Below are 21,067 nucleotides of genomic sequence, written 5' to 3'. Positions count from 1 at the left end.
TTTTAAATTACTAAATTTAAGGCTGGCTGTGGTGGCTCACGCCTGTAATCCCAGTATTTTGGGAGGCTGAGGCAGGTGAATCACCTGAGGTCAGGAGTTCAAGAATAGCCTGACCAACATGACAAAACCCCGTCTCTACCAAAAACAAAAAACAAAAAACAAAAACAAAAAAACCCCACAAAATTTAGCTGGGTGTGGTGGTGCATGCCTGTAATCTCAGCTGCTCAGGTGACTGAGACACAAGAATCACTTGAACCTGGGCGGCGGGAGGTGGCAATGAGCCAAGATTGCACCACTGCACTCCAGCCTGGGTGACAACAGCAAAACTCCATCTCAATGAATAAATAAATAAGTAACAATCAAATTATTTTATAAGAACTTATACTTCTTTTTTTCTTTGAGACAGGATATCACTGTCACCCAGGCTGGAGTGCAGTGGTACGATCTCGGCTCACGGTGGCCTCAACCTCCTCAGGTGATCCTCCCACCTCGGCCTTCCACGTAGCTGGAAACAAAGGCGTGCATCACCACGTCCAGCTAATTTTTCTTTTTTTTATGGAGACAGCGTTTTGTCACATTGCCCAGGCTGGTCTTGAACTCCTGGCTCAAGCGATCCACCCATCTTGGCCTCTCAAAGTGCTGGGATTACAGGTGTGTGCCACCACACCCGGCTCAGAACTTGTACTTAAGAAGTCATTGTCAATCTAGAGTGCTTGAACACTTCCATAATAATTTTGTAGACAGAAAGAATATATATATATATATATTTTTTTTTTTTTTAATTGAAATAATATTAGAGACAGGGTCTCCCTGTGTTGCCCAGGCTGGTCTTGAACTCCTGGGCTCAAGTGATCCTCCTGCTTTGGCCTCCCAAAGTGCTGAGATTAAAGGCATGAGCCACTGCACCCAACCCAGAAAGAATGTTTTTAAGAAGTGACAAATATGTTAGCTAGAGGCAGTGAGAAGAAAAAACGCCATTTTAAAAGCAATCCTTTCTAGAATCTTATCTATAGTTCTGTCAAATGCAAAAATTTGAATTATAGTCTGTAACATCCCCCCAATAAACTGAAGAACATCCCCCCCAGTTGCCCTCTGTGCAGACAGTGCGCATGAGATGAGTTCATGCATACTTAATCACATTGATAGGACGGGTGCTGTGCTCAATGGCCACAATGATGCCTCCAGAATCCAGGATGGTGTAATAGTGGGGTCCTTCCAGCATCTTTGTCCAGGAGTAACCCCCATCATCTGAGATGTACACATCTGGAACCATCACTGAGATGGCGTCCCCCACGCTACCTGCAACATAATCCGCCATCTCATCAGCACAAATAGGCAATGAAACAGAGAGCATTTACTCAAGAGAGAATAATTTTGAATGAATTTATTCTGATTATTTCCCATCAAGCCTCTTTTAGTAGGAAAGAAAACCACCAAAAACTTGGGAGAAGTTGTGTTGCTCTCTCTGATAAAAGTTGATGAAAAACCCAAAGTGCTGTTGTAATATAAGAAATTCTACCAAAGGAATGTAAAAGCATCCACAGTGTTTTTTCTCAGAGCGTTCAAAGCCTGCAGCTGAGTTTCAGTGTGCTCAGCCACTGTTCCAGTTGGAGGTGGTGAGTGGGAGGTTTCTTACCATGAGCAATGACAATGCCTACGGCATTCGGCTCTGAGAGTGGGGCCATTGGAACATTCAGTTTCTGGGAGATGCTGTAGGAAGCATGAATATGAAGGCTGCACTGTGAAAAGAAAAAAAGCTTAGATTAGAACCAAAGATACAATTTCTTTAATCATTTCACAGACCCCTTCCAATAAAGCTTTAAGTTAACCCAGACCTAGGTAAATGTACCATCTTAACCATTTATTTACTATTTAGGTGTATAGTTCAGTAGTGTTAAGTATATTCACACTGTTGTACAATCACATCTCTAAGCCTTTTCATCTTATAAAATTCAATCACAAAATAAGCAACAGTTCCCTACTTCTTCCTCCTCCCAGCTCCCAGAAACTACCATTTTACTTTGTGTTTTCTATGAATTTGGCTACTCTAGGAAGCTCATATAAGTAGAATCATATAATATTTGTCATTTTGTGTCTGACTTATTTCACTTGGCATAATGTCCTCAAGGCTCATCCATGTTGTATTAATAGCGTATGTCAGAATTTCCTCCCTTTTAAAGGCTAAATATTATTTAATTGTGTGTGTGTGTGTGTGTGTGTGTGTATGTGTATCCACACACACCCCACACTTTATTTACTCATTTATCTGTCAATAGACACAAGTTGCTTCCACCTTTTGGCTATCATGAATAATGCTGCTATGTACATGGTTGTACAAATATCTTTTTGAGAACCTGCTTTCAATTCTTTCGGATGTATACCCCAGAAGTGGAATTGCTGGATATGATGATCCTATTTTTAATTTTTTTTAGGAACTACTATGCTGTTTTCTGTAGTAGCTGCACCATTTTACATTTTCACCAAAAGTGCACCGGGGCTCCAATTTCTCCATATCCTTGCCAACACTTTTTAAAATAGTAGCCACCCTAATCTGTGTGAGGAGATACCTCATTGGGGTTTTGACTTGCATTTTCCTAATAATTAGTGATGTTGAGCCTCTTTTTATATGCTTGTTAGTCACTTCTATAGTGTTTTTGGAGAAATGTCTATTTAAGTTCTTTGCCTATTTTTTATTCAAGCTATTTGTTTGTTGTTGAGTTGTAGCTCAGTGGCATACTCTTGATTCTGAAATGTACTACAATATCTGGAAGCAAATATACAATTATTTCCTCATGGGTAACCTGTCTCAGTTTATTTTATTTTTGCATTACATCAAAGCCTCTGACCAATGTTTAAAGGTGGACTCCACACAAATAAACTTGATAAGCACCTGATATACTTCAGACACTGTACAAGATGTGATGGTAGTTGGAAATAAGATCCAGTCTTGTCTTTAAGAAACTGGTGTCTTAGGCTCCACGCCCACTCTCATAGACCCAGCCAAGTGGACCACTACCTCAGGCCAGCCCCTGAAGGCTAAGGGTAGCCTGCACCAGGCTGGCTCCTGCAGATCCACTTACCAGGTTCCAGGTGTTTCACCTGAAGACCCACTTACAAGGTACACTCTAGTGGATTCCACTGCCAGGCCTGCTGCAGAGGACCCAACCTCCAAGCTACTCCCAAAGACCAAGGCACCAGGCCCACCTACCTGCAGAACCTGTCAGTTACCCTGCAAGAATCTCTGGATGAGCTACCTGGTAAGAGATTCCCCTGCTGAAGCCATCTGTAAAGGACTATGTGTGTAAGGGGACACCTGGGCTGAAAGTAGAGATCCAAAAAAGATATTCCACACAAATGGTAGCCAATAGAGAGCAGGGGTGGCTATATTTATTTATTTATTTTTTTGAGACCGAGTCTCGCTTTGTTGCCCAGGGTGGAGTACAGTGGCGCGATCTCGGGTCACTGCAAGCTCTGCCTCCTGGGTTCACATCATTCTCCTGCCTCAGCCTCCCGAGTAGCTGGGACTACAGGTGCCCACCACCACGCCCGGCTAATTTTTTGTATTTTTAGTAGAGATGGGGTTTCACCATGTTAGCGAGGATAGTCTCGATCTCCTGACCTTGTGACCCACCCGCCTTGGTCTCCCAAAGTGCTAAGAATACAGGCGTGAGCCACTGTGCCCAGCCAGGGGTGGCTATATTTATATCAGACAAAATAGACATTAAGTAAAAAACTATCACAAGGGATAAAGAAAGTTACCACACAATGATAAAGGTGTCAATTCATCAAGAGCCTATAACATTGGTAAATATAAATGCACTCAACATTTGAGCACCTAAATGTATAAAGCAAACATTAACAAAACTGAAGGAAGACATAGACAACAATACAATAATAGTAAGGGACTTCAATACTGTACTTTTAACGATGGATCATCCAGACAGAAAACCAGTAAGGAAAGAGCAAACTTGACCACCACCATACAAATGGACCTAACAGACATATACAGAACACTCAATCCAACAGCAGCAGAATACACATTCTTTTCAAGTGCACAGAGAATATTCTCCAGGACAGGCCACAAAACAAACCTTAACAAATGTAAGACTGAAATCACCTCAAGTATCTTTTCTTTTTTTTTTTTTTTTTGAGACAGTGTCTCACTCTGTCACCCAGGCTAGAGTGCAGTGGCGTGATCTCAGCTCGCTGCAAGCTCTGCCTCCTGGGTTCAAGCAATGCTCTGCCTTAGATTCCTGAGTAGCTGGGATTACAGGCACCCACTGCCACGCCTGGCTAATTTTTTTGTATTTTCAGTAGAGACCAAGTTGGTCAGGCTGGTTTTGAACTCCTGACCTCGTGATCCACCCACCTTGGCCTCCCAAAGTGCTGGGATTATAGGCATGAGCCACCACGCCCGGCCTCAAGTATCTTTTCAACTACAATATAATGAAACTAGAAATCAGTAAAAGGAGGAAAATTGGAAAATTCACATGAATGTGGAAATGGAACAATATATTCTTGAACAACCAGTGAGTCAAAGAAAAGGGAAATCAAAAAAATCTTGAGACAAATGAAAAGGGAAACACAACATACCAAAACTTAAGGGATGCAGCAGAAGCAGTTCTAAGAAGAAAGTTTTTGGTGATAAATGTCCACATTAAGAAAAAAGAAAAATCTCAAAAACCTGAACTTTATACCTCAAGGAAACAGAAAAAGAACAAACTAAGCCCAAAGTTAGCAGAAGGGAGGAAATAATAACAGAGCAGATGTAAGTGAAATAGAAGTTAGAAAAATAATATGAAAGATCAATGAAACTTAGATTTGTCTTTTTTTTTGACAAGATAAAAAAGTGACAAACTTTTAATTCGAATAAAAAAAAGAGAAGACTCAACTAAAATCAGAAATGTAAGAGGAGACATTACAACTGATACTACAGAAAAAACAAAGGATCCTAAGAGACTACTATGAACAATTATACTTCAACAAATTGGATAATCTAGAAAAAAAAGGATGAATTTCTAGACACATACAGCTTACCAAGACTGTATCATGAAGAAGAAATAGAAAATCTGAACATACTAATAAGAGTAAGGAGGCTCAATCAGTAATCAAAAACCTCCCAACAAGAAAAGTTTAGGACCTGATGGATTCAATGGTGAATTCTAGCAAACATTCTTCAAAGAAAAATTAAGACTGATCCTTCTCAAACTCTTCCAAAAACTGAAGAGAATGGAACACTTCCAAACTCATTTTATAAGGGTGGTATTACCCTGCTACCAAAACCAGACAAGGACGCTAAAAGAAAACAAAATTACAGATCAGTATCTCTGATGAACATAGATGCAAAAATCCTCAACAAAATACTAACAAACTGAATTCAACAGCATGTTAAACAGATTATATACCATGATCAAGCAGGATCTATCTGTGGAATGCAAGGATGGTTCAACATATGCAAATCAATAAATGGGATATGCCACATTAACAGAATGAAGGATAGAAATCATATCATCTTGATAGATCCAGAAAAAGCACTTAACAAATTTCAACACTCTTTCATGATAAAAGCTCTCAATAAATTAGGCATAAAAGGGATATACCTCAACACAATAAAGGCTATATGTGACAAGCCCACAGCTAACATCATACTCAAACAGTCAAAAGCTAAACCTTTTCCTCTAAGATCAGGAATAAGACAAAGATGCCCATTCTCACCACTTCTGTTCATTACAGTAATGGAAGTCCTAGCCAGAGTAATTAGGCAAGAAAAAGAAATAAAAATAAAAAGCATCCAAACCAGAAAGAGGTAAAATTGTCTGTCTCCAGGTGACACGAGCTTATATATAAAAATCCTTAATCTTTAAAGACTTCACCAAAAATCTGTTAAAATAAACAAATTCAAAAAAGTTGCAGAATATAAAATCAACATATAAAAATACAATATACACTAACAACAAAGTATCCAAAAAAGAAATCAAGAAAATTCCATCTATAGTAGCACAAGAAAAAAAACTTAAAAAAAAAAAAAAAAAGAAACTTAGGGACAAATTTAACCAAGGAGGTGAAAGACTAAAAAACTACAAAACATTGATGAAAGAAATTTGACAAAAAAAAAAAAAAAAAAAAAAAAAGGAAATATATCCTATGTTCCTGGATTGGAATAATTAATATTGTTAAAATGTCCATACTACCCAAAGTGATCTACAGATTAAATGTAATGCCTATTATTTTGACTGTCTTTTTTTACTATTATATGGTTATAAATAACCCTCTTTCTGTGACAACACAGAACAATCCAAATACATATTAATTAATTCATCAGATGTTTACTGAGTACCTGCTATATTTCAGGCACTGTTTTAGGTACTTAAGGTACATCAAAAACAAAACAACCAGTTGCGGTGGCTCACATCTGTAATCCCAGCTGAGAGGCTGAGGTGGTAGGATCACTTGAGGCCAGGAGTTTGAGACTAGCTTGGGCAACATGGTGAAACCCCATCTCTATCAGAAAGTACCAAAGTTAGCCAGGTGTGGTGGTACACACCTGTAGTCCTAGCTACTTGGGAGGTGGGAGGATTGTGTGAGCTCAGGAATTTGAGGCTGCCGTGAGCTATGATTATTCCACGGGACCCCAGCCAGAGTGACAGAGTAAGAGTCTGCCTCCTAAAAAAAAATTCCAATGGTATTTTTCACAGAAATAGAAAAAATCCTAAAATTTATATGGAACCACAAAAGACCCTGAATAACCAAAGTAATTGCGAGCAAAAAGAACAAAGCTGGGGGTATCATGCTACCTAATTTCAAAATATACTATAGAGCTATAGTAATCAAAACAGCATGGTACTGGCATTAAAAACACATATAGACCAATGGAACAGAACAGAGAGCACAGAAATAAATCTATGCATTTATTGTCGACTTATCTTTGACAAAGGTGTCAAGAACACACAATGTGAAAAAGACAGCCTCTTAAATAAATGGTGCTAGGAAAACTGAATATCTATATGCAGAAGAATGAATTTCAACCCTTTTCTTTGTTCTTTTTTTTTTTTTTTGAGGTGGAGTCTTGCTCTGTCACCAGGCTGGAGTGCAGTGGTACAGTCTCGGCTCACTGCAACCTCCGCCTCCCAGGTTCAAGCAATTCTCCTGCCTCAGTCTCCCCAGTAGCTGGGGCTACAGGCACACACCACCACACCCAGCTAATTTTTGTATTTTTAGTAGAGATGGGATTTCACCATGTTGGCCAGGATGGTCTCGATCTCTTGACCTCGTGATCCGCCCATCTTGGACTCCCAAAGTGTTGGGATTACAGGCGTGAGCCACCGCACCTGGCCTCAATCCTTATTTCATGTCATGTACAAAAATCAACTCAAAATGGATTAGAGACATAAATGTAAGACTTGAAACTGTAAAACTACTAGAAGGATATATAGGGAAAAAAGCTTGACATTCATCTGGGCAATGGGTTTTTGGATATGACCTTAAAAGCACAGGCAACAAAAAACAAAAACAGACAAATGAGATTGCATCAAACGAAAAAGCTTCTGCAGAGCAAAGGAAACCACCAAAAGACAGAAGAGAGACAATACACAGAATGGAAGAAAGTATTTGCAAACCATACATCTTACAAGGGGTTAATATCCAAACAAATCAGTAGCAAGAAAACAAATAATCCAACTAAAAAATGGGCAAAGGACCCGTATAGCCATTTATCAAAAGAAGACATTTAAATGGCTAACAGGTATATGAAAAAATGCCCAACATCACTAATCATAAGGGAAATACAAATAAAAACCACAATGAGATATTATCTCACCCAAGTTAGAATGGCTATTATCAAAGAGATAAAAGGTAAGTATTGGCAAGGACATGGAAAAAAGGGAATGCTGTACATTGTTGGTGGGAATGTAAACTGGTACAGCCACTATGCAATACAGTAAGAAATCTTCCTAGAAAATGAATAACAGCAGGGCTGGGCATGGTGGTTCAAGCCTGTAATCCCAGTACTCTGGGAGGTGGAGGCAGGTGGATCACGAGGTCAGGAGTTCGAGACCAGCCTGGCCAACATGGTGAAACCCCATCTTTACTAAAGATACAAAAAATTAGCTGGGCAAGGTGGCACATGCCGGTAATCTGCTACTCGGGACGCTGAGGTAGGAGAATCACCTGAATCCGGGAGGCAGAGGTTGAAGTGAGCCAAGATCATGCCATTGCACTCCAGCCTCAGTGACAGGACAAGACTCTATCTTAAGAAAAAAAAAAAAGAAAATGAAGGACAGAACTACCAGCAATCCCATTTCTGGGTACATATTCAAGAGAAACGAAATCAGTATGTCCAAAAGATATCTGTGCTCCCATGTCCACTGCAGTAATATTCACAACAGCCAAGATACAGAATCAACCTAAGTGTCCACTGATGGATAAATGGATAAAGAAAATGGAATATTATTTGGCCTTAAAAAAGAAGGAAATCCTGTCATCTGTTGAAAACATGGTGAACCTGGGAGGCATTACGTTAAGTAAAATAAGCCCAGCACAGAAAGACAAATACTGCATGATCTCACTTATAAGTGGAATGTAAAAATGTCAAACTCACAGAAGCAGGGAGTAGAATGGTGGCTTTCGGGGACTTGGAGTATGGGGAGATGAAGGGTATACAGTTTCAGTTATTCAGGATGAATAAGCTTTAGAGGGAAAATATACATGGTGACTATAGTCTAGAATACTGTATTGTTACTTGAAGTTTGCTAAGAGAATAGATCCTAAGTGTTCTCACCACACACACAAAAGATAATTCTGAGGTGATGCATATGTTAGTTAGCTTGACTGTGGTAATCATTTCACAATGTATACATATATCAAAACATCACAGTGTACATTGTAAATATATATACAATTTTTATTTGTCAATTATGCCTCCATAAAGCTGGGGAAAAAAGAAGTGTATTGTCAGAAACTAGTTGAGGTATACAGCCGAAAGAAAGTTAGTGCTCAGGCCGGGCGCGGTGGCTCAAGCCTGTAATCCCAGCACTTTGGGAGGCCGAGACGGGCGGATCACGAGGTCAGGAGATCAAGACCACCTTGGCTAACACGGTGAAACCCCGTCTCTACTAAAAAATACAAAAAACTAGCCGGGCATGGTGGCGGGCGCCTGTAGTCCCAGCTACTCGGGAGGCTGAGGCAGGAGAATGGCGTAAACCCGGGAGGCGGAGCTTGCAGTGAGCTGAGATCCGGCCACTGCACTCCAGCCTGGGCCACAGAGCGAGACTCCGCCCCCAAAAAAAAAAAAAAAAAAAAAAAGAAAGTTAGTGCTCTAAAAAAGGTTCAAAATGGCTAAAATGATAATAAACATTGTATTATGTATATTTTACTACTATGTTTTAAAAAAGAAGAGGTTCAAGCAAACTATTAATGAAATGAAGAGGAATGATTAGTTCTAACTGGATGGTCACTGAGGGTGGTTAGGATTTCCACTAATCCTAGTCAACTGGGGTTGGGGGAGACAGGCCCAACTTCCCCCAGGAATAGTGTGGGTGTTCAGGGAATGGCAGGGGGTTACAAGGGTGTGTCAGGGATAAGGTGAGCAATGACAATGAAAAGGCGGCAGAGGGCCCACCAGGAGAGAACGTTCACTCACCAGGTCAGGGACAGAGGCCATTCATAGGCCAAGAGAGCCACAATGAGCACTGGGCAGGGAGAGGCATGCGGAGCCTGCAGGCAGCAAGGCAAACACACAGGCCACTGAACCTGCCCAGGCTTAAGGCGAGGAGGGCAGCGGCTGGGCAGGGCCAAGGCAGACAGATGGGAAACAGGGGTCAGAAGGTCGGGTAGATGCAACAGTGCTTGCGAGTGTAAAGGAGGAGAATGTGTTGAGGTGGTGTAGGCAGGCACACTTTCTCTCACCATTTAAGGCTCTTAAAACAGAAAACCCCACCTAGAAAAGCAAAGTGTATGTCAGTGATAGGGATACTAAGGAGGGTTTGGGAATTACTGGTACTTCAATTTCTGAAGGAAACTCCAGCTGTCCCCCAAGCTCTCATTCTGTGAGAGTCAGATAAAAACTTATTTTTTTTCCCCTTTTTCCTTGCCTGCCTGTCACTCCTGGCTTTGGATCTCCTGGAGTGACACGTGTGTAGTTCCGGTTCCCAACCTCTCTGCAAGGAGGCCTGCCTTGCGTCCCTGTGCACTAAGCAGGTCACCACCCACTGGCTATGGGAGCCTAGGCAGAGGGAAAAGAAGGCCAGATCCTCTTCCTCTTGTTTCCGACGAGCAAGACTGTGCACTGTTTATGAGTGGCTGAGCTGTGGCTTCTTGCAGAATCTCTAAAGTCTCCCAGCTACCATGCTGAGCCCTAACTAATCACCAGCCCCTCTGGCCATTGTTTTAATTCAGCAGTTTAGTGAACCACAAATTGTTAGCCCTCAGTTTTGTTCTTTAAAAGACAAATAATCCATAGTATTTTGACCTTTCCTCAGTTCTTACTTCCCAAATTCTAAGTTAATTTCATTACTCTCATCTCAAACTTTCCATCTTATTCTGAGGACACTAATCAAGTATGAAACTTCATCATCCAAAAGCCTGGCATGGATCAGAGCAAAATGGAAAGGCTGCTGTGCTCTGCACACATTAGAGTAGACAAACCTCATTCTTGTTTTTTGCTGTAGCATCACATTCACTGTTTTCAGGCTTCCTCAGGTGCTTCCACCTTCCTCCTTGGTCAAAAGTGATCATGGTCTGGATAGAATTATCTGAATGGGAAGAGAAGGACATTAAGCCTGATACACTGGAAGTACCTAATTAGATTCAGTTTATCATTGCATAACTCTCTCCTGAGACCGTATAGCCCCTGGAGTCCGACAAGCTTGTAACACCTCACAAAACAGCTCATTGTTGGTGAGTAATGAAGCAGCACTTTAAATATGATATTTGAGGCCAGGTGCAGTGGCTCACACCTGTAATCCCAACACTTTGGGATCACCTGAGGTCGGGAGTTTGAGACCAGCCTGGCCAAAATGGTGAAACCCCAACTCTACCAAAAATACAAAAAGTTAGCCAGGCATGGTGGCGGGGGCCTGTTATCCCAACTACTCGGGAGGCTGGGACAGGAGAATCACTTGAACCCAGGAGGTGGAGGTTGCAGAGAGCCAAGATCACGCCATTGCACTCCAGCCGGAGCAACGAGAGTGAAACTGTTTCAAAAAAAAAAAAAAAACATATTTGAAGAAGGTGTCCCACCTGAACAGGACCCAACTAATTCCACAAATTATCTAGGACTGATATTCTTTGAAAAAGATACCTTTTAACTCCTTACCAACATGAACAGGCTGATGTCCATTCTCCTTCCCTGTTTGCTTGCCTGGGAAGTAAAGTCTACCATAGAAGGCATCCTAACCTTTATTCAGACAAGGCCATGACACTAGGCTTGTTTCAGGAACTCTTGAGATTCAATAAGTGTGCATAGTTCCAGGTTAATAACTCTGAATTATTGTCTCTCCACTACTCCATATCCTATTTTTCTTACACCTTTCTTTTTTCCCTTGTCTCTTCCCCATTCTTATTTTCAATGATATAAACTGTTGCAGGTTTTAAATTCAGAGACAATATCCTTTGAGTTTTCCTATTTATTTGTTTATTTATTTATTGAGACAGAGTTTCACTCTTGTTGCCCAGGCTGGAGTGCAACGGCGGGATCTCAGCTCACTGCAACCTCCACCTCCTGGGTTCAAGCAATTCTCCTGCTTCAGCCTCTCGAGTAGCTGGGATTACAGGCACCTGCCACCCGGCTAATGTTTGGTATTTTTAGTAGAGATGGGATTTCACCATCTTGGTCAGGCTGGTTAACTTCCGACCTCAGGTGATCCCCCCGCCTTGGCCTCCCAAAGCGTTGGGATTACAGGCGTGAGCCACTGTGCCTGGGCTCCTTTGAGTTTTCTAAGAAAAAGCAAATGAGAAAGCAAATGAAGGAGAATTAGTTTATTCAACAAACATTTACTGAGTGCCTACTACGTGAAAATTCTTTTTTTTCTGAGACAGAGTCTTGCTCTATCACTCAGGCTGGAGTGCAGTGGCACCATCTCGGCTCACTGCAACCTCTGTGTCCCAAGTTCAAGCAATTCTCCTGCCTCGGCCTCCCGAGTAGCTGGGAATACAGGTGTGTGCCACCAGGCCCAGCTAATTTGTATTTTTAGTACAGATGGGGTTTCACCATATTGGCCAGGCTGGTCTCAAATTCCTGACCTCAAGTGATCCGCTCACTTTGGTCTCCCAAAGTGCTAGGATTACAGGCATGAGCCACTGTGACCAGTGTGAAAACTTGTAAGCCTTTGGGAATATATCAGTGAACAAAATAGACAAAAAATATATTGTGAAAAATACATTCCAGTAGGGCCAGACAAGCACCAGACATAGTAAATAAGTAAATTATGTAGTATGCTAGAAAATAAGCACTATGGAAAAAACTTGCGCAGCTAAAGGTGGATTGATAGTGTGTGTGTGAGGAGGGGAGGGCAAACTGAAATTTAAAATAGGATAGTCAGGGAAGGTCTCATTCAAAAAGTAATACATGAGTACAGACATACCAGCCTTGCAGGTATCTGGAGAAACAGAGGGAACTGTCTGTGCAAACTCTAATCCGTGCATGTGCATGTGTACCTGGTGTGTTAAGAACCGCCAGGTGGACAGTGTGATGAGAGTAGGGCAGATGGAAAGAGAAGAGCTGGAGGTGAGTCAGGCAGGAAACCAGGAGCCACATCTCCAGGACCTTGTAGGCCACTGCCAGGACTTTACAAAATAAAAACAGCCCCTACCTCCTACCGAAAAATAAATAAATAAAATGACACTTTAAGAGTCTTTGTACTTGAGACTAATGTGTTTATTTGTATAACTGGCCTAAGGAAAGGTGAGCTGTGTAGAGCCAATGAGTAGAACACAAGAACCCTGGTTGGCTATCGCTATGCACCCTTAACAAGAGGAAGAGCAGGAAGTGGGTCAAATTCAGGCTTATTTTCGTAGGCCTACATCTCCCAATACAGAAGACTCATTTTATAACCTAAGCAACACAGACTCAAAACATCTTCTTTTCTACTTGCCGTTGCTCTTCTCACTCCTAGTTCTATGTACCATAACTTATTTAAAACAGGGAGCCAGAATTTGCATGGGCTTGGTCTGTCCCTGCTAGACTCTCCTCCTGATCCCTCCTCCCCTGGCATCACCCAATGTCTCACCACCACCACCAGGCCAAACCCTCCTGTGACTCTGATACTTTGCATGTGTAGTTCCTTCAGCTGAAAATGCCCTTCCCTCCCCATTCCTGCCTATCATACTTCAGGCTCAGTCTTAAATGTTTTTAAAGTGTGTTCACTGTATGGTTTTGAGCGCGAGGCTGTTCAGTCGTTTATTCACAGGCTCATTCAGCAAGTATTACTGAACATCTACTATGTGCAAAAATTGTCATAAGCACCAGAGGAGCATCAGTGAACACAACTTTAAAAATCACTGCCGTTCATAGGACTCAAACAGAAGCTTCTTCAAAGAAGATATTCACACGGCCAACAAGCACATAAAAAGTTGTTCAACATCATTAGTCATTAGAGAAATGCAAATCAAAACGATAAACGAGATACTACTTCACTCCCATTAGGATTGCTGTTACAAAAATAACAGAATATAATGTTTGCAATGAAGTAGAGAAATTGGAATACTTTTGTATTGCATGTAAAATGGTACAACCATGTGGAAAACCCATTGGTATTTCCTCCGAAAGAGAAAAATGGAATTATCATGTGATCTTGCTATTTCACTCCTACATATATCCCCAAAGGAATTGAAAGCATTGACTTAAACAGTTACATGTATAACAATGTTCATGGCAGCATTCCGTATTCATAAGAGCTGAAAATGGAAATAGCCTAAGTGTCCATCAATGGAGGAATGAAAAATAGGCTGGGCACAGAGGTTCATGCCTGGAATCCCAGCACTTTGGGAGGCCAAGGCAGGCAGATCACCTGAGGTCAGGAGTTCGAGACCAGCCTGCTCAACATGGTGAAACCCCATCTCTACTAAAAATACAACAATTAGCTGGGTGTGGTGGCACACACCTGTAATCCCAGCTACTTGGGAGGCTGAGGCATGAGAATTGCTTGAACTTGGGAGACTGAGGTTGCAATGAGCTGAGATCACGCCACTGCACTCTGGTCTGGGCAATAGAGCAAGACTCCATCTCCAAAAAAAAAAAAAACAAAAAAAAACAAAAGGTGCTATATTCAAACAAAGGAATATATCTATTCTAGCCTTAAAAAACAATAAGTGAAATTCTAAAACATGCTGCAATATGGCTGAACTTTGACACAATATGCAAAGTGAAAGAAGCCAGACATACAACCAATAGTGTATGATTCTGCTTACATGAGCTACCTAGAATAGGCAAATTCATTGAGACATAAAATAGAATGTTGGTTACCAGAGCTGGACGACTGGCTGGGGACGAGGAGTGGTTGTGCACCTGGTGCAATTTCTATTTGGGATGATGAAAAAGCTCTGGAAATAGGGGTGATGGTTGTACAACATTGTGACTGTGCTTAATGCTACTGAATTGTACCCTATACAATGTTAAAAACTGCAAATTTTGTTATACATATGTTGCCAAAATAAAAAAAAGGAAACAAAAAAGTGTACATGGGTAGGCTTGTTGGCTTGGCAAGCAACACTACTAGAGGACAGGTTCCCCGAAGCCTCAAGTCCTACCACATGCAACTGAAGGCATGGCGCACCACCGCGATGCCGAGACTCACCTTCAGAGAGCACGCTTGTTATGTAGACGCCGCGGAGGGAGGTCACATTGGTAAAGTCCGTCTCTCCGCCTGTGGTAGTATAGAGATGTCGGTCTAAAGACTTGGAATAGACAATGCCTCGATCATCTGAGGTAAAGATTGTGCCAAACCCAGTGTCTGAAATAGGCAAACAAACAAAAATACTAAGTCTTGGGTGGAACCAAAGAGAAAAACAATAGTCTAACCACACACGATTGTCTGACCAAACACAGTAGCTAACTGTGTCTCTTCACGATGAAGACTCAGACCTGAGAATTAATCAAGGTTTGATACTCAAGATTTTTATGCCCATCTTTAATTCTAGTACCCAGCTTAGTGTCTGGAATATGGCAGATGCTGAGTTTGTTAAATAAATTAATCAGATGCTACAGAAAAACTCTTCCCAGATATATTTTGGTGGGAAAGGCCCTGTGTTTAGTTTACACTTTTTAAATCTTTACACTCAAGAACAATGCTTCTCAAACTATCTGTAGTGAAGGATCAATTTGTAAGATTTCCAATATGTCACAAACTGATGCTTTTGTAAAACATAATAAAAACTAATCAGTAGAAAATGAAAAGGCAAACAAAATATAAGCCCCTAATTTTCTTTTTTGAGAGAGTCTCACTCTGTTGCCCAGGCTGGAGTGCAGTGGCGCAATCTCCGCTCACTGCAACCTCTGCCTCCTGGGTTCATGCCATTCTCCTGCCTTAGCCTCCTGAGTAGCTGGGACTATAGGAGCCCACCACCATGCCCGGCTAATTTCTGGTATTTTTTAAAGTAGAGATGGGGTTTCACCGTGTTAGCCAGGATGGTCTCGATCTCCTGACCTCGTGATCTGCCTGCCTCAGCCTCCCAAAGTGCTGGGATTACAGGCATGAGCCACCACACCTGGCCATAAGCCCCTAATTTTTTATCATTAGATCCAACAGACATAAAATTGCTTTGTTGAAAGGCTAGAAGAGTTTCCAAACTCTTGCTCTCAATTTCTATACTTACCTGGTAACAGAGAGTTTGTAAATCAGTACCAGTCTGCTGACCATTCTTTGAGCAGCTCTGCTCTAGAACACCTGAACATATACACAAGCTACCTTAGAGTACGAAAACAAGTGGCATTTTTAACAGGGGCTACAGATTATCTCTAGGACAGAATAATCAGTAAGGCACTAATAAATTTCTAGGGGTAAGAGGAAACTCGACATGTAAAAAGAAAAGCTGCTCAAAGCTTACATCTTATGCTTTTAAGGGTAAGCCACTAAAAAGCTCTTACCTCCAGGTTCATCTACATGCATGAATACCATGTCATCATTTGCTGCCAGAATAGAATAGAACTGTTCCTGTCCCACAGAGGGGAGCTGGGCCATGCTCCACGTGTCCCCTTGATCTGTTGAAACGTGGATCCTTCTTGTTGTATCCTAGAACACATGTCAGTATTTATCTTTCTAATTTCAGCCAAGATGCCATGTGCAGGGACATGAATAAGAATGTTTTAAATAATTACTATTATCCATTTCTCCACTGGGTACAATTGCTATGAATGAAAGGTCATAGTACCAATTACCAAAGCAATTTCTAGCCTCTAGCAAAGTTCTAGGTAAAGGAACAATCCATTCTATTTTAAGTAAGGCTATCTTGGCTTTCTCTTTGAATTCTTCATTCTGATGAGGCCCTGTAAGACAGTATAGTCTTGGTCTCTGATAGTCCATCTCCTTCAGTAGAGCTAAGGATTTGATGGGAACATCTTTAGGTTGGCTTTATAGTCATTTGCATACACTCACTCAGATAATTCTTTTTTTTTTTTTTTGAGACGGAGTCTCGCTCTATCGCCCAGGCTGGAGTACAGTGGCACGATCTCGCCTCACTGCAAGCTCTGCTTCCCGGGTTCATGCCATTCTCCTGCCTCAGCCTCCCGAGTAGCTGGGACTACAGGTGCCCACCACCGCGCCCGGCTAATTTTTTGTATTTTTAGTAGAGACTGGGTTTCACTGTGTTAGCCAGGATGGTCTCGATCTCCTGACCTCGTGATCTGCCTGCCTTGGCCTTCCAAAGTGCTGGGATTACAGGCGTGAGCCACAGCGCCCGGCCGGATAATTCTTAAAGTGATGACTACTGCATAAAAGTTTGGTCCCTTTCATACAGTCCTTGCATAATTTAAAGAATTATATAATTAAGGGTCTAGAAAATAGAGATGAAACCCATATTTGGGAGATCACAAGGGAAGTCAAGATGTAACACGCTTTCTCTCTAAGGAAGTCTCTCAGAATAGCCAGGATGAAGGAACAGGCATGGGCTGGAAAGAGGCCAACGAGAGTCAGAAATTACTATAAGGAAACTGATCAGGGAGTATTTGGCTGGCGAAAGGAGTCTGTTAAGAAAGCAATTAAAACTTAACTCTCTGATAAATAGCTTAAAATCGCTACTAGATACAGTTAGCCTGGGCATGAGAATTAATGTCAATGTTGCCTTAGGTTAAATACTCTCTAAAGTTCAGTGATAAGTACATTTAACTTATTCAACTTATACCAAGATGTCTCATTACGTTGAATCTTATTCTCATTGCTGTAGGTAGAAACCAGAGTTCAAAAGTACATTGCAAAATTTTAATTCTGTAGACAGAATTATACCATATATGCAGTACAGCATAGGAGGCTACCTCTGGAATTTGAGTCTGATTTCCAGCAGGATTGCACTATTGTTGACCCTAGGTAAGTTACTCAATTTCCTCACCTATAAAACCGAGATAATACTATTAGCTCACACGGTTGTTGGGAGGATATTACAAAATGGCTCGGGAGAGTTATCTGTACTTATTGCCTACTTCTTCATTTGTGGTTCTCACTGAAGTCACTCCAATCAGCCTGTTAACTTCCAATGAAGTGCTTTTGTGAAAGCCACCAACAACCTCCACTTCGCCAACTCCAGTGGATTATTCTCAAAATGCACCTAACGCAATGGTCCTGATTTCCCTTTCCCTCCCTTGTTCCTCCCTTTCAGTCTTCTCTGCTGGATTCTTCTCTTTCCAACTTTCTGTTGTGTGGTGCTTCAGGGCTTGCTCAGTCCTCTCACCTCTTTGCTACCTACTTACTCCTCCAGAAGATATCATCTAGTCACATGGCTTCAAATATCATAGCAATTAGGGAGATTCATATACCCAGATGCTCACTTGACATCTCCATTCAGATATCTAATAGGTGTCTCATATGCAGAACTGAATGCTTTTTTTTTTTGTTTTTTTGAGACAGAGTCTCACTCTGTTGCCCAGGCCGGAGTGCAGTGGCATGATCTTGGCTCACTGCAACCTCTCCCTCCAGAGTTCAAGTGATTCTCATGCTTGAGCCTCCCGAGTACCTGGGATTACAGGCATGTGCCACCACACCTGGCTAATTTTTTGTATTTTTCAGTACAGACAGGGTTTCACCATGTTGGCCAGGCTGCTCTCAAACTCCTGACTTCAGTGATCTGCCCGCCTTGGCCTCCTAAAGGGCTGGGATTACAGGCATGAGCCACCATGCCTGGCCCAAAACTGAATTATTGATTTTTCTCCCACAACCTGCTCCTCCTGCAGTCTTTGCCATCCTAGAAAATGGCACCACCACTCAGGTGCTCAGGATAAAAACTCTTTTTTTTTTTTTTTTTTTGGAGACAGAGTCTTGCTCTGTTACCCAGGCTGGAGTGCAGTGGCCGGATCTCAGCTCACTGCAAGCTCCGCCTCCCGGGTTCACGCCATTCTCCTGCCTCAGCCTCCCGAGTAGCTGGGACTATAGGCACCCGCCACCTTGCCCGGCTAGTTTTTTGTATTTTTTTTTTTAGTAGAGACGAGGTTTCACCGTGTTAGCCAGGATGGTCTCGATCTCCTGACCTCATGATCCGCCCGCCTCGGCCTCCCACCGTGCCCGGCCTAAAAACTCTTAAAGGTACCCTTGATTCTGCTCATTCTCTCACAACCCACATCAAATCCATCAGCAAGTCCTATTAGCAATGTTTAAAAATAGATCCACAGTCTCACCACCTGCCCTCTCACCCACTGCCAAGCACCTGGCCAAGCTACCACCTCCCCAGCTTGGACTCCTGAGAGAGCTCCCGGCACTCCCGCTGCTTCCGCGCGTGCCCCTGTCAGGCTGTTCTGCGCACACCTATTCTTCAAAAGAGAAGCCAAATCCCAGCATTCCCCTGCTCACAACCCTCTCATAGTTCCCAACACAGGAAGAGTAAGGCCCACATCCTAACTGTGACCTGCGAAGGCTGCATAAGGTCTGGTCAAGCCCCCTCTGGCCCCACTTTGGATTGTTATTCTCTGTGCTTCCTCCATACTGCCCTTCCCCCCTTTGCTTGGATTGACTGGGCATGCTCCAGCCTGAGGGTCTCCACATTGGCTGTGCCTCATCCTACTCTCCTCGGAGACGGCCACATGGTCATGTCCTTGTTTCACTTAGGTCTCAGAGAGCCCATCCTAAACACCCTGTCTAAAAGAGCACTGACTCTTGACACTTTCTGTTTTCTTACTGTTTTAGATTTCTTCACGGCTTTAATTATTACCTGATACACACACACACACACACACACACACACACACACACACACACACACATTTATATTTATTTATGAGACAGGGTCTTGTACTGTCACCCAGGCTGGAGTGCAGTGGCATGATCACAGCTCACTGCAGCCTCAACCTCCCCAGGCTCAGGCGATACTCCCGCCTCAGCCTCCCAAGTAGCTGAGACTACAGGCACACGCCACCATGCCCGGCTAATTTTCCTATTTTTTGTAGAGACAGGGTTTTGTCATGTTGCCCAGGCTGGTCTTGAACTCCTGGCCTCAAGGGATCCACCTGCCTCAGCCTCCCAAAGTCCTGAAGTTACAGGCATGAGCCATCACCCCCAGCCTTCATATTTATTTTTTGAGTATTTATTTTCCCCCTTAAATATAAGTTCTGAGAGCAGGAAATTTATCTGTTTTGTTCACTGCCATATTCCTGGAACTTAGAATAGTACCTGGCATATAGTAGGCACTCAATAAATTCATGTTACCCAATTGTATCTTTATTTTTAGATAATGAACAAGAGATTGCTTTCTACAGATGTCCACGTCTGAGTAATGCCCAAACCCTGGATCAAAATATCCTGGCCAGGCACGGTGGCTCATGCCTATAATCCCAGCGCTTTGGGAGGCCAAGGTCGGGGGATCACCTGAGCTCAGGAGTTCAAGACAAGCCTGGCCAACATGGCGAAATCCCATCTCTACTAAAAATACAAAAATTATCCCAGTGTGGTGGCACATACCTTTAGTTCCACTTACTTGAGAGGTTGAGGCAGGTGAATTGCTTTAATGTGGGAGGCGGAGGTTGCAGTGAGCCGAGATCGCATCACTGCACTCCAGTCTGGGCAACAGAGCAAGACTCTGCTTCAAGAAAAAAAAAAAAAAAAAAAAGAAAATCCCAGAAAAGATACCAGAATTCACGTGGTGACAGAAGGCCAAAGTGTAGAGTAGCCTATCAGATTCAATCAGCCTCTGCAAAAAGAATCACCCCTAACACTCACAGTGGCACTAAATATAGCAAGAAGACAAGAAACTCTGTCAGTGCCAAGTGATAAAGAGAATCTATAGGAGAGATATTTGCAGAAATATCAGACCCCAAAGGGAACAGGGCAATACCTACCTTATCAGCCATCACAGAGGCAAAAAGGAAACGTCCCCCAAGACCAAATGAGTAGATTTTCACGCCAATAGTTTTGAAGCTTTTTCCCAAGTCTGAAGTTCTCCATAATTCCAGAGCCCCAAGGTCAGCTTCTTAAACAAGACAAAATATTAATTAAAATTTCACTTACTGGTAAGCCTAGTTCAAAGCAATTGTTTTAGAATCAGTCTTAATTTTATAGCTAAACCATTTTAAATACTATGCATGTTAATCAAGTGACAACATAAAATGTGATACAGCATTAGATTTAGGAAATTCATACTTGTGTTTTATTTTATACATTTCAGATTTTATGCTCGATGGAAAGGTAAGCGATTACTTAATTTCAATACAGTGTTTCATGAAAACATCAAAGCCACAGCATGCTGCTTTACTTTCTTCATAGCACAGTTTAGAATTATCTTATCCTATTTTAAATTGTCTTGAGTTTTCTTTTAAGAGCTGGGGGTCTTGCCACATTGCCCAAGCTGTCCTTGAACTTCTGGGCTCAAGCAAGCCTGCTGTCTCAGCCTCCCAAGTAGCTGGGACTACAGGCATGCAACCATCATGCCCAGCTTGAGT

The 21,067-nt window shown here is 42.1% G+C and overlaps 1 protein-coding gene across 6 annotated transcripts in view; it reads right to left on the bottom strand.

Annotated features, from left to right (window-relative positions):
- SORT1 (sortilin 1) overlaps window positions 1-21,067 on the bottom strand; it is a 91,076-nt gene that overhangs the window by 16,489 nt on the left and 53,520 nt on the right. For 4 of the 6 annotated variants that reach the window (XM_023232546.2, XM_023232548.2, XM_023232551.2 and 1 more), the window contains 6 exons: window positions 20,468-20,598; window positions 16,079-16,223; window positions 14,790-14,945; window positions 10,642-10,748; window positions 1,637-1,739; window positions 1,131-1,299 (listed from right to left, as the gene is read on the bottom strand). In XM_023232546.2, coding sequence (XP_023088314.1) covers window positions 1,131-1,299; window positions 1,637-1,739; window positions 10,642-10,748; window positions 14,790-14,945; window positions 16,079-16,223; window positions 20,468-20,598 — 811 coding nt within the window. The remainder of the gene's footprint in view (window positions 1-1,130; window positions 1,300-1,636; window positions 1,740-10,641; window positions 10,749-14,789; window positions 14,946-16,078; window positions 16,224-20,467; window positions 20,599-21,067) is intronic. The other 2 variants (XM_023232547.2, XM_023232549.2) reach the window with 1 other exon arrangement.

Source organism: Piliocolobus tephrosceles, chromosome 1, assembly GCF_002776525.5.
Source record: "Piliocolobus tephrosceles isolate RC106 chromosome 1, ASM277652v3, whole genome shotgun sequence".
NCBI lineage: Eukaryota > Metazoa > Chordata > Mammalia > Primates > Cercopithecidae > Piliocolobus > Piliocolobus tephrosceles.
This window is presented reverse-complemented; position numbering and strand designations above follow the sequence as displayed.